The sequence below is a fragment of the Prionailurus bengalensis genome, chromosome D4 (assembly GCF_016509475.1).
Source record: "Prionailurus bengalensis isolate Pbe53 chromosome D4, Fcat_Pben_1.1_paternal_pri, whole genome shotgun sequence".
Lineage (NCBI taxonomy): Eukaryota > Metazoa > Chordata > Mammalia > Carnivora > Felidae > Prionailurus > Prionailurus bengalensis.
Genome location: NC_057359.1, coordinates 8,566,062 through 8,581,756, shown reverse-complemented (window position 1 = coordinate 8,581,756; position 15,695 = coordinate 8,566,062). Strand labels below are relative to the sequence as shown.

At 47.9% G+C, this 15,695-nt stretch overlaps 1 protein-coding gene across 1 annotated transcript; it reads left to right on the top strand.

Moving 5' to 3' along the window:
* The first annotated feature begins 567 nt into the window (after positions 1-567).
* Positions 568-13,784, top strand: KCNV2 (potassium voltage-gated channel modifier subfamily V member 2). The gene is made up of 2 exons (XM_043565410.1): positions 568-2,164; positions 12,904-13,784. Exons 1-2 carry the CDS (start codon positions 764-766, stop codon positions 13,183-13,185), a joined length of 1,683 nt encoding a protein of 560 aa, XP_043421345.1. The 5' UTR covers positions 568-763; the 3' UTR covers positions 13,186-13,784.
* The last annotated feature ends 1,911 nt before the right edge of the window (positions 13,785-15,695 follow it).

Below are 15,695 nucleotides of genomic sequence, written 5' to 3'. Positions count from 1 at the left end.
AACACAGCAGCTAAGCAGGGCTGCAAGAACATGTACCCACCAGTCCTGGATTCTTTCTGGAAATATGTTCTTACCCTTCAAGAGAAGGAAGGGAAAGAGACAGGCAGAGAAACAGGCCAACGGAAATCCAGGAGGGCAAGGCTGCTAAGCGGAATTCATTGGGAAACACGACTGTGATCGTGTGACAGAAAGAGCCTGGGAAACATTCGAGGTCTTAGGTGATCTAAACAAGGGGCTACACGGAGTAGAAGACAGACTTGTGACCAACTCGCTTTGAGCATTCTGCTGCCGTCTCTTTCCTTGATCACAGGGGCTCCAATTCCATCAGTTAGACCAAAACACAGCCATCCATGCAACTACAGCTAATTCACCGATTCCCCCGGGGTCCAAACTCGCTGAGCACTTCCTGAGGGCGGGCCTGAGGATTGGAGACATTTTTATTAGCAATAACCTCTGCCGCCTTCTGATTATCTACAGATTTAAGACCACGTAGTCAACCCCTACGTCAGGCAGGGCAGGGAGAGGGGGGGCGGAAAGTGGCTAAGAGGCTCTAAATCCCTCCTAACACTTGCTGCTTCCCTATCAGCAAGATTAGAGCAGCAGTCATCAGCCATCTGCCTGCGTCTGGTGAGTTCCCCCAGGGCTGGGCTGGGCTGGGCAGCTCGGTCATCTGGTGCAGGCCCCTCTCAGACAGAGCAGGGGTTAGGATCCGTCCTCCCGGTGGCAGTCCCCAGCCAGAGCAGCGGGTGCACCTGCCGCAGCCATGCTGAAGCAGAGCGAGAGGCGACGGTCGTGGGGCTACAGGCCCTGGAATACTACAGAGAGCGGGGACGCGCCCCAGGCCGGGAGCAGCCAGCACCGCAGGAGCGTCTGCTCGGTGGGGGCCCGCTCCGGCTCCCTGGCCAGCATCCCGCCGTGGACCGAGGGCAACTATAACTACTACATCGAGGAGGACGACGATGGGAGGGAGGAGGACGAGCTGAAGGACGACCCAGGCGAGGAGAACGGGCGGCCGGAGGCCGCCCCCGGCGCGCAGCCCGACAGCCGCGCCGCCCCTCCCGCCGCGTCGTCCACCCTGAACGTGAACGTGGGCGGCCAGAGCTACCGGCTGGACTGCTGCGAGCTGGCCTGCTACCCCAAGACGCGCCTGGGCCGCCTGGCCACGTCCACCAGCCGCAGCCGCCAGCTCGGCCTGTGCGACGACTACGAGGAGCAGACGGACGAGTACTTCTTCGACCGCGACCCGGCCGTCTTCCAGCTCGTCTACAACTTCTACGCGTCGGGCGTGCTGCTGGTGCGCGACGAGCTGTGCCCGCGCTGCTTCCTGGAGGAGCTGGGCTACTGGGGCGTGCGGCTCAAGTACACGCCGCGCTGCTGCCGCATCTGCTTCGAGGAGCGGCGCGACGAGCTCAGCGACCAGCTCAAGATCCAGCGCGAGCTGCGCGCGCAGGCGCAGGCCGAGGAGGCCGAGGAGCTCTTCCGCGACATGCGCTTCTACGGGCCGCAGCGCCGCCGCCTCTGGAACCTCCTGGAGAAGCCCTTCTCGTCCGTGGCCGCCAAGGCCATCGGGGTGGCCTCCAGCCTCTTCGTGCTCGTGTCCGTCGTGGCGCTGGCGCTCAACACGGTGGAGGAGATGCAGCACCGGGCGGCGCAGGGCGCGGGCGGCGGCGACCCGCGGCCCATCCTGGAGCACGTGGAGATGCTGTGCATCGCCTTCTTCACGCTCGAGTTCCTGCTGCGCCTCGCCTCCACGCCCGACCTGCGGCGCTTCGCGCGCAGCGCCCTCAACCTGGTGGACCTGGTGGCCATCCTGCCGCTCTACCTGCAGCTGCTGCTCGAGTGCCTCACGGGCGAGGACCAGGCGCGCAGCAAGGGTGCGCCGCGGGAGCACGAGCTGGAGACGGTGGGCCGCGTGGGCAAGGTGGGCCAGGTGCTGCGCGTCATGCGCCTGATGCGCGTCCTGCGCATCCTCAAGCTGGCCCGCCACTCCACGGGCCTGCGCGCCTTCGGTTTCACGCTGCGCCAGTGCTACCAGCAGGTGGGCTGCCTCATGCTTTTCATCACCATGGGCATCTTCACCTTCTCGGCGGCCGTCTACTCGGTGGAGCACGACGTGCCCAACACCAACTTCACCAGCATCCCGCACGCCTGGTGGTGGGCCGCGGTGAGTAGCAGGACACCCCCCCCCCTCCTCCTGGGTCATCAGCCGCCAGCCTGCCTTCAGCCTCGTGCCCTGACCTGTCCCCTGCCTTGCTTAAGGGCTGCTGCTCCCCTCCCCACCCCCATCCGTGCCTTCACCGCCTCCAACTAACAAAAACCGGAGGTGGCTGTCGCGGAGTTGGAAAGGCACAGTCTTTCAGTAAGTCACGGAATTTGACTTTCGTCCCGGGCACCTCCACATCTAGGTTTCATCTTGAGTCCCTGGACAGGCTGATTTTACGAAGGTTTCCTTGTTGCCCCCCTAAGGGGGACCATTCGTCATCGTCATTCTTGTTACTCGCCACTTACAAAACACCTGTGGTCCTAAGCGGTTTGCAGAGTTTATCTTATTTCAATATTGCAACCCTGTCAAGTGGCTACGATCGCTGGGTTTTTTGTTTGTTTCTTTAAGAGGACATGTTGGAAGTGGCTTCAGATTTGAAGCAAAAAGCAAACTGTACGTTTGTGCCAGGGAAAGGGGAGACCCAGCCGGCCAGCGTCCACCCTAACTAACTGAAATCCCCCTGGTTTGGGCCCAATCAGAATGTGGAAAGAAGCATCTAACAACTGAAATTTGCTCCAGTAGCACTCAAGTTCCTTTAGGACCTAGCATTCTTGCCCCGCTCTACAGCTAGAGGAACTGAGAGGGTTTGGGTGTAGACGTACAGCTGAACGTAGCAGAGTGAGGACTGAAACCCACGCCCCTCCCACAATAAATTCATTCCTTTCCTGCACCCAGCATTCTCCCTTTCAACCGTTACATCTGCCCCAGGCCTGGCCTAATTAGTAGTCTTTTATTTTTGCTGTTTTCTTTAGTATTTGCCTTTTGCTAGTCTCTTAGGCCATTTACTCAAGTATCTGTATTTCTGGTGTGCTAGGCTAAATCCCCAGAAAATCCCTACGTCACTGGAAATGCTGATTGACAAGTTGACATTTGTACAGAGAGGGAAGAACTGGGTGTGTGATTTCCTTATTTTAAAGAGTAGGTGGTTTGTAATGCCCTTAAAAACATTAGGCAAATGTCACCAGGTTTTTCCATGTGAGGAACTAGGTATTTTCAACACTAATGTTGGGTATGGTAGAACCCACAGTCTGGGGCGGATTTCTGAGATGAACCAACCCAGGGCTGCTAATATTGTAGTTCAGCAAGATGGGAGATTTGGATCCTAGTCCCCGATCTGCTAGTAATAAACTGTGTCCCTAAGTAATTATGAAACCTCACTCCCTTACTCCCCATCCTCAGTTTTCTGGTCTCTAAAACGGGGTGGCTACCGAGCTCTACAACTCAGTGAGTCTTCCGTCACTGAAAAACAGAGCACTCACGTGTCCAACAGGATTTGGGGGGCTTCTTTTGTAACGGGGATGGCGTGAGGCTCTTGCCCATGAGCTAGCCCAGTGCCGCACCTGTGATGATATTCCAAGTGACAAAAGGTCGTCACCATAGTAGATAAACCATGTGTACAGATAGAGCTGAGGGAAGATGATTGGTCCCCAGCAAATGACATTTACTTTGGAGCTGAGAAAAGCAGGAAGAGGAAAGAGCAAATCCACATGCTGATGATATGCTACTAAGTCTGAGAGTCTAGGTCTCCATCCATCCAAGTATCTTAGAAGACTCCCATATATACAGGTGAGGCCTCGGGGATGCTTTGATACTTTACCTTTAACCCACAAAACTTTTTAGGACTTTGTATATTAATCTAAAAACTGATAAAAATTCAATTGCTTATGATTTCTCTAAAAAATTCCCCGAAGTGCATGCCTATTGATTGCATCTAATTTCTTGATCTGTTTAATGTACAACGACACTCAAACCCTTCAAATTATCCCTTTTATGTTAACTCAAATTATGTTAGTCAAAATTAGTGTTTTCCCTTAGTTTTTTTTTTAATTTTTTTTTCAACGTTTTTAATTTATTTTTGGGACAGAGAGAGACAGAGCATGAACAGGGGAGGGGCAGAGAGAGAGAGAGACACAGAATCGGAAACAGGCTCCAGGCTCCGAGCCATCAGCCCAGAGCCCGACGCGGGGCTCGAACTCAGGGACTGCGAGATCGTGACCTGGCTGAAGTCGGACGCTTTAACCGACTGTGCCACCCAGGTGCCCCTCCCTTAGTTTTACAGTAAAAATTGTATCATCATTTGGTTTTTATCTGTAACACATTTTACCAATTATTGCTTTGGCCAATGTGAGTTTTATTTGTGGCCATTATCTCCATCCGGCACTGTTTTCACAGGCCAAAATTTGCACGTTTTCCCAATGGCCTTTGTGCATTTCTTCTCTGAGAATTTGGTAGATTAGTAAAAACCCTTATGACTAATGCATTTGTTTGCACACTAACCTATGAAAACATTAAGAACAATCCCCCTTGAACATTTAAAGACTGCTCTGTGCCCCCGGACAATACAGATCAAGCAGGTGCTTCCCTGTACTTGTGGTGGCACTCCGTATTGTGTATCAAGGGCACATATTCTCCATAGAACAAAGAGAAAAGAACGCTGTCAAAATTATATAGACAAAACCTCTTGTTTCCTGATGTAAAAGCCCAGTAGAGAGAGAGACAACATGTAGATGAATTCTTTGTGAGATTCACAAAATCCATCTTATTCATTCACTGAACCAACTAGTAATGTAAACACTGGAGATCTTGAGTGACAGAACAACATTAACACAATAGGAACTTCTTTCCCTCATGGAGTTTATATTCCAAAGGAGAAAGAGAATGTATCGTTTCAGATACTGATGTGTCTTGCATAATAGGATAGAGAGAGACCTGGCCGGGGGGGGGGGGGGGGGGCATGCACAGCAGAATCTACCTTTGATAGAGAAGCCCCACTGGAGAAGAATGACATTCAGCTGAAATTTGAACAATGAGAAGAAACCCGTCTCTATAGACATGACTCAACAGAGAAGAGAGTAAAAAATGGAATCCCCAAAGTAGCTCTGATCCAGTTGTCTCCAAGCCTCTTATTGATCATACATCTCATGATTTAAAATTTTTTCAGCATACGCCCATGATAAATGTGTATTCCAGCTATGCCCAAATTAGGTTATTTATTGATGCACAAATTAGGTTACTCATGGCTATAATAATGATGCATCACAAACTACCCAAACTTAATGGTTTCAAATGTCAAACATCTATTTGTCTTAGGAGTTTGCCTGTCAGCAATTTAGGCTGGATTCAACCAGAAGGTTTTTCTCATTTGGGCTGGTGCCAGTCACTCACAGGTCTTATGATCAACTGGCTGACAGCTGAGATCAAAGAGGAGAGGAGATCATATCTCCTCGATCCTCCAGCAGGCATGGACTCATGGTCATGGCCCTGTGCAAGAGGGAGAATGTAGACTCAATCATGTGAGCACTGTCCTTTGCTCAACCCACTGGTCAAGGCCAGTCACAAAGCCAAACTCAGAGTCCAAGAGCAGACCAGGTTAGCCCACCCAGTGTAGGGAAGCATTGGTAAGTTCTGTGGCCAAGAGCTTAGACACAGGAAGCTATGAAGAATTAGGCCCACTGAATGGACATTTTTCCAAAGGAGACATCCAGATGGCCAACAGACACGTGAAAAAATGCTCAATATCACTTATCATCAGGGAAATGCAAATGAAAACCACCATGTGATATCACCTCACACCTGTTCAGAATGGCTAGAATCAAAAAGACAAGAAATAACAAGAGTTGGCAATGAGAAGAAAAAAGCCTCATGCACTGTTGGTAGGAATGTAAATTGGTACAGTCATTGTGGAACACAGTATGGAGGTTACTAATGAAATATAGGAATACTGTATAACCCAGGAAATTCACTATCCAAAAAAAATGAAAACACTGGGGTGCCTGGGTGCTCAGTTAGTTGAGCATCCAACTTTGACTCAGATCATGATCTCATAGTTTGTGGGTTTGAACCCCTGTCGGGCTCTGTGCTGATAGCTCAGAGCCTGGAGCATGCTTCAGATTCTGTGCCTCCCTCTTTCACCCTCTCCCCCACCCTTTCTCTCTCAAAAATAAACATTACATTTTTTTTTTATTTTAGAGAGATAGCATGCTTGCATGCAAGCAGGGGAAGAAGAGAGAGAGAGAGAGAGAGAGAGAGAGAGAGAGAGAGAGAGAGAGAGAGAATATCTTAAGCAGCCTCCAAGCTCAGCATAGAGCCTGATGTGGGGCTCAATACCACAACCCTGGGATCATGACCTGAGCCAAAATCAAAAGTCAGACGCTCAACCAACTGAGGCTCCCAAGCGCCCCCAGGTTCTCCAAAACACTAATTTGTGAAGATCTATGAACACCTTTGTTCATCACTGCATTATTTACAATAGCCAAATTACGGAAGCAGCACTAGTGTCCATCAATAGATGAATGGATAAATAAGATATGTGTGTCTACATACACACGCATACACACTCACACACAACGGGAATATTACTCAGTCATAAAAAAACCAATGAGATCTTGCCATTTGCAACAACACCAACGGACTTAGAGGGCAATATGCTAAGGGAAATAAATCAGATGCAGACCACAAATGCCACCTGATTTCACTTATATGTGGGATCCTAAAAACTGAAACGAATGAACAAACCGAAAAAGCAGCAACAGATCCATCAGTAGAACAAACTAATGGTTGCCAGAGGGCAGGGTGGTAGGGGAAGGGGTAAAATGGGTGAAAGGGAGTAGGAGACCCAGGTTTCCAGTTACGGAATCCTTAAATGACAAGGATGAAGGGCACAGCACAGGGAGGGACTGTCATCAGTAGTATTGTAATTCGGTTGTATGCTGACAGATGGTGAGCAGGGCATAACGTATAGACTTATCAAATCGCTGTGTTGTTCACCTGAAAGTAATGTAACATTATGCATCAACTATACTGTAATTAAAAACAAATTAGGTCAGTAATACGATCATTCTCCTGTAGGAAGATTTTACTGCTCAGACATATTATTACACATTGGAAAATACGCACTCACACGTGGAAGATTTAAAGATGAAGAAAAACATAATTGAGATTTTCTTCCAGAATGCAGTGCTGTGTTCCATGTATATTCAACCACACTGGAGACAGATTCTCTAAGCCGTTCATCCATGTGTTTTTAGTACTTTCAGACAGCCCCAGAATCTGACTTGCTGTTCATAATCTTCCCTCTCTCTATGCCAAGGATCCTACAACCTTCCTCTGTAATTCAACTCAAGGTTTTAAGAGGAATACAATAGTTTTCATGACTGTGAATACTTCTACAGCTGCAAAACAAATCCCTCATGGCCATTCATGTCTGCAAATGCTCATGCATTAGGATACAAGATAGTCCCCTCCCACTCGTCTGTCAAATGAAGATTATTTGTAAGCACTCGTGTAATAAGAAACATATGTAAAATGCTAACCCATAGCAAATCCACAAGAAATACAAGCTACTACATCTGTCTAGTTGATAGTCTTTATCATGTAGAAGCCATAACCTTTGCTTGCAGATTCTTTGGGGGGAAAATAAAACAGAAGTGATTCCCTCTCTACTGGAGAGAAGAGAAACCCTAACACATACGTAGGGGTCAATTGTTCTCTCCCGGGAGAGCTTCTGCATTTCCAGATAAAGGGATGCCCACCTCGAGCAGTTCCAGCCATGTCGGGGGCTCTCTGGGCTGCCTGGCACACTCAGCAAGAACAATCAGCTCTCTGATGAAGCAGTCATCATTGCTTCCAATGTGGCCATGTTTTAAAGCAGAAGAGGGCACTGGACTGTTCAACAGGCCATTGCCTTCTGGGCTTCAAAAGTGAGTTAAAGCTAGAGATACCCAACAGGAAACCATGTCATGAACTCACTCCTTCATAAGCTAACAAAAACTCTTCAAAAAGAAAACGTATGTCTAGCTGAGGGAACAGATAATGGTGCCACAGAGACCTTGCTCCTATCTTTGTTTTCCCAAAGTACACTATCATTTCCTTGCAAATAGGTGGCCCTTACAAGGTCACTGAGATTTCCTTTTTTTTTTTTCTTATGGAGTGATGGCTGGCTTTTAAGAAGACCCCTTTGGAAGGTGCATCAGTCAAGTTACAATCAGGAAAACCAAGAAACCAAGAAAAGTAGATATTTTAAACAGAGGCAATTTGATACAGGGTTATAGATACACAGGTGTTTAGAAGTCTGGAAGAGCAACACGGGCAAACAAAGATAACCCAAAAAGTGGTTACTCCATCAACTAGCTGTCAGCCCTAGGACTGGGGGGCCAAATAGAAGGAACCGGAAGTACAGAGAAGGAGCTACTGAGGGACTCCTAGGATGACACCATGAGGTTAGTGTCCCATGTGCTAAAAGATGCATGAGCTACATCTGTCTGCTGTATTGAAGGATGAGGACAAAAACCAGAAGCAAGAGGGGAGACCCTTACCTCCTCATCCGCCTCCAGTGTGCCAACAGCCTCTCACTAGCAGACCACAACCAGAAAATAGCAAGCAAGGGAGTCTGGGAAATGCAGTTTGTGGACTCCCAAGCAGCAAGACTACAGGAAAGAGTACAGAGGGGTGTTGCGCTTGGGACTGAGAGACAGTGGGTACACGTCTGGCACAGGCAGCAGTAAAAGGAGGCGGCGGCGTTGTAGCTGCTTCAGAAATGGCCCAGGAGGGGCCATAGTCACTGGGGCCAAGGCTGTGAGGCACTTTTACGACTTCTGCTCCTATAGACTCCTGACCCTGGGGTGGCCCCCTCCTTAGAAGGTCTTTGACCTAGGATCCTCCTGAGGGCCAATAGGACTTGAGTGGGACACGATGGAGTTGTAGAGGGCAGGGAAAAGTAGCAGTAAACAGAAGATGTGGAGGACGCCAGCATCACTGTGTACCTTTCTATAGCGACATGCATAGATCCCACATTTGCCTTAGCTTTTTGCACACTTCCTCCTTACTGTGCAATTGACATACATGTCAGGACTTCAGTGGACAGATGAGGCTGGCTGTTCTCTCCAAGGTCCTCTCCTCACCCATGACCTCATTCTAACAATGCTTCCACCCATCAAAACATTCTTTGAATTCCACGGAGGCCTTATCTCCGGAGACTGAGACATATCCGTTTACTTCTTTGTAATGGTGCCAGCTCTTCACCTTTGGTATTTTAAAAGAGAGTTGAGACCCCTGAGTCTAAGATTGGCACCTAGCATTAACCCTCCAGGTGGCTAAGACCACTTATTTCAAGGTCATGCCACTGAATCCTCTGTGCAGATTATAATCCAAAGAGGAATTCCTAAGGTATTTGTGGCAACAGCAGCATGGTTAGGCTTCGTATGGCCTTTGAACTAAATCCTTTCAAGGACAACAAGCATTGAGGTATGTACTATTTTTAGCCAGGAACCATTAGTCCTTACTACCTCAGATTGCCTGGGAACGCTAAAAGGGGTGCTCATTATTTTGAAAAATCAGTTATGTTTCCTGGGATCATAATTCCTAGATGGATGGATTACCAGGTGCCGAGATTTCATCTATGCCTCCTTCGTTATGAAGGAAACATACATTGCTTGTTGAAGGAGAAATTCCCATGTAGCTCTTCTAAAGTTTCAGAGAAAAACTGGATGCTTGTCTTCCTTGTTGTGTTTAGGAGGCCAGTATTTGCTGATTAATAGGGGCATTTCTGGGGGAAGGTCACGTTCTGGCTTTTGGGACCTAAAGGCTAGGGAAAATATGTAAGCCTTCCACTGCTAAGTTTCCAGTTTACAGAGGGCTGAGCCAGCCAATGTTTTCAGGAATCTCAGATGGATTGCAGGAATGTTGGTCACATTTCCAAGCCCAACTCATGCTAATGTGAGAACTCACTGTGAGATGAAATGTATCAGTCTAGGGCCTTCAATTTTTAATATTCATTCAGGGAGAAACAGGTTTGGTCTGAGGAACAGGGAGACAAGTCCCCCAAAGCCAAGGAATTCTGCATTCCTCTTGGAGCCAAGGAGCACGAACCAGGTCATTGGTTGAGTCGAAGTATCCACAAAACAGACAATATAAAGATACGCTATCCATTTTGAACAAATTCTTTGGGACCAGTTATACAGAGCCTCCTAGCAGAAGAGATCTTTTCTCTAAACATAGAGATCCAAGATATACAAAAATATTTTTACCATATTCACATCAAATATTTAATCTTCCTTAAGCCAATTCTCTTTGCTTTTGACTCTTCACTCAAAGTTCAGCCAAAACAAAAAACTGAAGTTGAGGTTGGGAGTGCAAGAAAGCCAGGGTAGGGATTGATCAGAAGTTTAAAATAGGTGCCTGGGTGGCTCAGTCAGGCGTCCAACTCTCAATCTCAGCTCAGGTCTTGATCTTAGGGTTCATGAGTTTGAGCCCTGCATTGGGCTCCATACTGACAGCACACAGCCTGCTTGGGATTCTCTCTCACCCTCTTTCTCTACCCCTCCCCTGCTCACACATGCTCTCAAACTTTAAAAATATATAAATGAAAAAAAAATAGGCACTTTGTCTCAATTATCTCCCTCGGTATGCTCCTAGCCCTTTGCCCCCTGTCTTGCACCCTTGAGGAACCAGTTCACCTCAAAGCCTGTGCTCTCACCTTTCACGGATGCTTCCTGTCCTGAGCTACCCCTTAGTGTCACTCAGCCCTGCCCCCAGACTCCCTGTTAGCCTCCTCCAGGGCAAGTAGACTGAGTGACTCAACATTCTTACAGAGGTAGGAGCACTGCGGTTAATGACATATGAAAGCCAGGGTTCAGTTCATGTATCTGGACAGAGACCTGACTCAGATTCTTTTCCTTAGGGCGTGGCCAGTGACAGGACACACACATATAGACACACGCACACACACACCCACACACACTTCGAGATTCACCCACGCTCTCACTCTACCACTGCCTCTCATCACCCTTTGCTGCACAAAGCTGACAAAGGAGATTCTCTCCTGGAGCCAGAGTGCCCTCCACCCTTTGTCCCCTCCCCTTAGGCAGGTGTCAAGCCTGAGCCTGTTTCCACAGCCCATTGGTCTACACGCCACTGGGAGGTAGATTCAGAGCCACATAGCCTCATGCCATCTCTGTTTCCTTAAGGTAACCCACACCAGCCTGCCTCTCTTAGATGCTTGCTTGCATTCCATCCCCATGGGAAGGGGAGGCCCACCCTCAGCAGGTCTCCCACTGGAGATAGAGCAGTGAGAGGTTGTCTATCACCTACCCCAGAGAGGAAGTCAAGCTTTCACTGTGTATGGTCTGGAGGATGCTGTAGCTCTCATTAACGCCACCAGATTTGCCCAGCTGGCCCACTTCTTCATTCCCTTCTAACTCATCAGTCACACTTGTCCTAAGTTCAGGCCAACCCTTACATCATCAAAACAAAAATGCTTACATTTCTAAGCTAAACACTGTGCCAGCATGGGTCCATGGGCTGTCTTACTACCGTCTGCTAGAAAATCATGGCAACACCACAAATTGATGAAGCAAACAGTGCCCCCTGCAGTTGTGCAATGCACAGTTTTTTTTTGCAAGGACTCAACAGCCCTGCCTAAAAGGCTTCTAGTAATTTAGCCATCAGTCTGGGGACCAGAGACTCAGTACATGAGGCTTAAAACACAGGCCCCAAGAGATTTTCCCAGGTTTTCTCTGGCTACACTGACTGATAACTAGTCTCACGGGTATCTGCATTTTAAAACAGAAGCTTGTTAACCTAAATAAATCTCTAATTAGTGGAATTTAAAGCAGTGTGCAAGAGTGATGGGAAAGATTTCATGCAGGGTGAACATATTTTTGGTCTGTGATGTCTTACAAAAGCCCTTTTGCAAAATAATGAGAGTGTTTCTCCAGACATTTGCAATTAAAGCACCTTCATCTATAATATCTCATTTGAACGACATAATAACTGAGAAGTATTGTAATTGTCTCCAGAGAAGGTTGTCGAATGCCTTTTGTGTGCCTGACACTGTGTTAAGTGCTCTGTATTCCTCTTCTTTAGTCTTCAGGAGAATCCTTAGTGTTAGGGATTATCCTATTTTATTTTATTTTTTTTTAGTATTAGTTTTTGAGAGAGCACAAGCAGGGTAGAGGCAGAAAGAGACAAATACAGAGGATCCTATGCGGGCTCTACACTGGTAGCAGCAAGCCTGATGTGGGGCTTGAACTCAGGAACCACAAGATCATGACTTGAGCTGAAGTCCAACGCTCAACCAACCGAGCCATCCAGGCGTCTCTATCCTCCTGTTTTAGATGAAGAAACCAAGGCTTAGAGACTGAATGTTTTACCCACGGGTACTCAGTGGGGAAGGGTCAAAGTTAGGACTTGGACCCATGTCTGACAGGCTCTAAGCCTGAGCTCTTCCCGAACTGCCTATCACGTAGGCAAACCCAGGGTGCCCAGTCCCCAAGTTGGCACCTCTGAGGGGAGGCAGAGACCAACATTTATTGAGCCCATGCTACACCAGGAACTTTACACAAGGTATCTTACGTGCTCTTTACAACCCTATAAAGCAGCTGTGATCTCCTCTATATTGTGTATAAGAATATTTATAGTAGCCAGAATTTAAGCCCAAGACTTCCAGCTCCACAGGTGGTCTTCTTTCCATGATTCAGGTCCTACAGGCAGACCTACTGCTACCTCCTAAAGCTGGCTCTGCAGGAGCTGTTACATGACCCACATGTACCTTCAGGGAGACAGAGGACATTTTCCTGACCGGTTCTCTGTCTTCTCCTCCATCATAGTGCTAACCATTCTCTCCCACTTTCCTTCCTATACAGGTGAGCATCTCCACTGTGGGCTATGGAGACATGTACCCAGAGACCATCCTGGGCAGGTTTTTTGCCTTCCTCTGCATTGCATTTGGGATTATCCTCAATGGGATGCCAATTTCCATCCTCTACAACAAATTCTCGGATTACTACAGTAAGCTCAAAGCCTATGAGTACACTGCCATGAGAAGGGAAAGGGGAAAAGTAGAGTTCCTGCAGAGAGCCAAAAAGAAGATGGCAGAGTGTCTGGCTCGAACCCACCCACAGCCCACCCCAAGGCAAGAGAGTTGATGTTTCCTAGGATGCGTGGCTGGTAGACCCTATGAACCTCAAGGCTTCAATTCTCCTTCTTTATAATGTCAGAATTGGCAGTACATGGACACATTTAACAGTCATACACGAAAGGCATCCAGTTCAGAGTTCTGGCTCTAGAAGTATTCATTTTGGCCCCAAGTGGGACCCTGTCATTTTTTTTCTTTCACTGTGGTGTAGGAACCATGACCACCCCCCTCCGGTGACATCGGTCCTCAACACTCCTAGACAGGAGCACCATCTTGGGTTTCTCTTGCAAATTCTCATGGTATCTCAATAAATATTTTTGGATTTGAGTTGATGTGAGAAGAGTTTCCTTGAATAAAAAAAATCCTTAATTTTCTAGTCAGAGAGAATGTCGCAGCCATGAACTAGGTAAGCTTTGGAGTTAGACCAACCTCAATCACAAGCCCTGAACTACTGGCTGTGGGGTTTAGGGCCATAGCTTTAAATATCTGAGCCTCAAAATATCTGAGCCTCAGTTTCATCAACTGTAAAATGTAGGTAGTAAGACCTACCTTGTGATATCAGCATGGGGGTTGGAAATAATAAATGCTCAATAAATGGTAGGTGTTAAATTGTTTGAGTGAGTGTTCTTAAATATATTCTCTAGACTGGTGGTTCTCAGCCCAGGGACATTTGTCACCCCAAGTCCCTTTTGTCCCTAGGACATTTGGCAAAGTCTGGACACACTTTTGACTGTCACCACTGTGAGGGAGTGTGAGAGTGGCTGCTGGCATCTCATAGGTAGAGGTTTGGGGATGCTGTTCCACATGCACAAGAGAGCCCCACAACAAAGCAGTATCTGATGCAAAAAGTCAGTAGAGCCAAAGCAGAGAAACCCTGGTCTAGACTGATCATGGGAGGCCCCAGACTTGCCCTTTGAAACATACTCAAATGTGCTAAAGGCCCTCCCTCTGTAGCTCTCCCCATGTGTCATCCCCTCAGGACCTCCTCCCCCTTACCTTTCTACACAAAATACAAAAACAATTTTGTAAAAACCCTGCCTTTTGGACAACTGTCCTCGACCGAGCACTGAAAGGGGAATTAAGTGAATGTGACCCTCCACGCTGTGTCTGTCCGTGGGTCAGAAACCAATGCCGGTCCTCCTGCCCTGCTCCCTCCCTTTCCTCCTAACTCCTTCCTCCCTCCACAGGACTCATGGAAACTGAATTCCTGAAAATGAAAGCCTTGTTTGGACTGAGCAAGCAGAGATCTTCCCTGTAATGAGGGCTTGCCCTACTGACCACTGAACTTATCTCAGGGCACGACTGGAGCTCCATTTGTAGGGTAAAAGCAAGAGTAATCGTTTCGTGCATTCTTACATAGACAAGCACCGTGGGTCATCTTTCTTAATATATAATTTAATCCTTATTATACCTTTTAATAAGGTATTCTAGTTCTATTTTGTTTCAGAAGAAACAGAGGCTCAGAGAGGTTGAGTAATTATGCCAGGTTGACCCAGCCAATAAATGGTGGGACTGGATTTCAAGCCCAGGTCTGCCTGATTGCTAAGGCTCTTGCTCAGGGGCTACACTTGTGGACCTCAAGCTGTGTCAGCACCACCCGGAGGTCTTGTCAGACACACACTGCTGACCCCACCACTGAGCGTCTGATTCCGAGGTCTGGGGCAAGACGTGCAATTTGCATTTGCATTTCTACCAAGTACCAGGTGATGCTGACAGTGCTGGTCCAGGGACCATGTTTTGAGAACCTGGAGTCTAAATCACTTCACAGGGAGCTACGACTATGACTCCAGGGAGCAGCTGGCAAAACTCGACACAGGTCTTCCCCCTACCCCCCCCCCCCCGCCCCCTTATTCCCAAGTGTCCTTAACATCATCATAAATGATCTAGCAGCCGAAGTGTAGACGGAAACCCAACTATTCTAAGGTTGCAAGATAACGCGCGGGATGTCCAGGTCGATTTAATTTCAGATAAACAGCAAAAATTTTTTACTGGAAATATGTCCCCAATATTGTATCCTATATACCCATCCTGAACAATTATCTAGTGCTTACCTGCAATTCAAATCTAACCAGGCGCCATTTTCATTATCCAGCCAATACTATACTACTGCTTTTGAGACACAAAATTTCCTCCTATGGATGGAAATTACTCCCAAGTCCTAAAGCCCCACCCAAAGAGCAGGGCACTCAGCCGGGGGGCACTTTGCCCCCCTCTTGCCAAATAAAATTGGGAGGAGTTTTGCACCTGGCTTCTTGCCAGAAACAATCAGGAGAACAGAGTTCCAGCAGGCAGGAGGTTAGGCAGAGCTTAGGTAACCACCTGACATACTCAGGGCAGCAGCAAGCCCCTCGGGCCCACCTCCAGCCTTCCAGTGACTTCTGAAGTCTCTAGGGGACGGGTCTGTTGATGAAGTGTATCTGCTAGGCTGCTAAGGGCACGGGGAACAGGAAGAGCCCATGTCCATCACCCTCCCCTGGGATTGAGGCAGGAGAGATGCCCTGATGCAGACACGTGGGAAGA

Bases quoted from the DNA above. Each gene is read 5' to 3' on its own strand.
- KCNV2 (XM_043565410.1), top strand. From the start codon at position 764: ATGCTGAAGCAGAGCGAGAGGCGACGGTCGTGGGGCTACAGGCCCTGG. The intron at 2,165-12,903 runs GTGAGTAGCAGG...CTTCCTATACAG, and splicing joins ACGCCTGGTGGTGGGCCGCG to GTGAGCATCTCCACTGTGGG.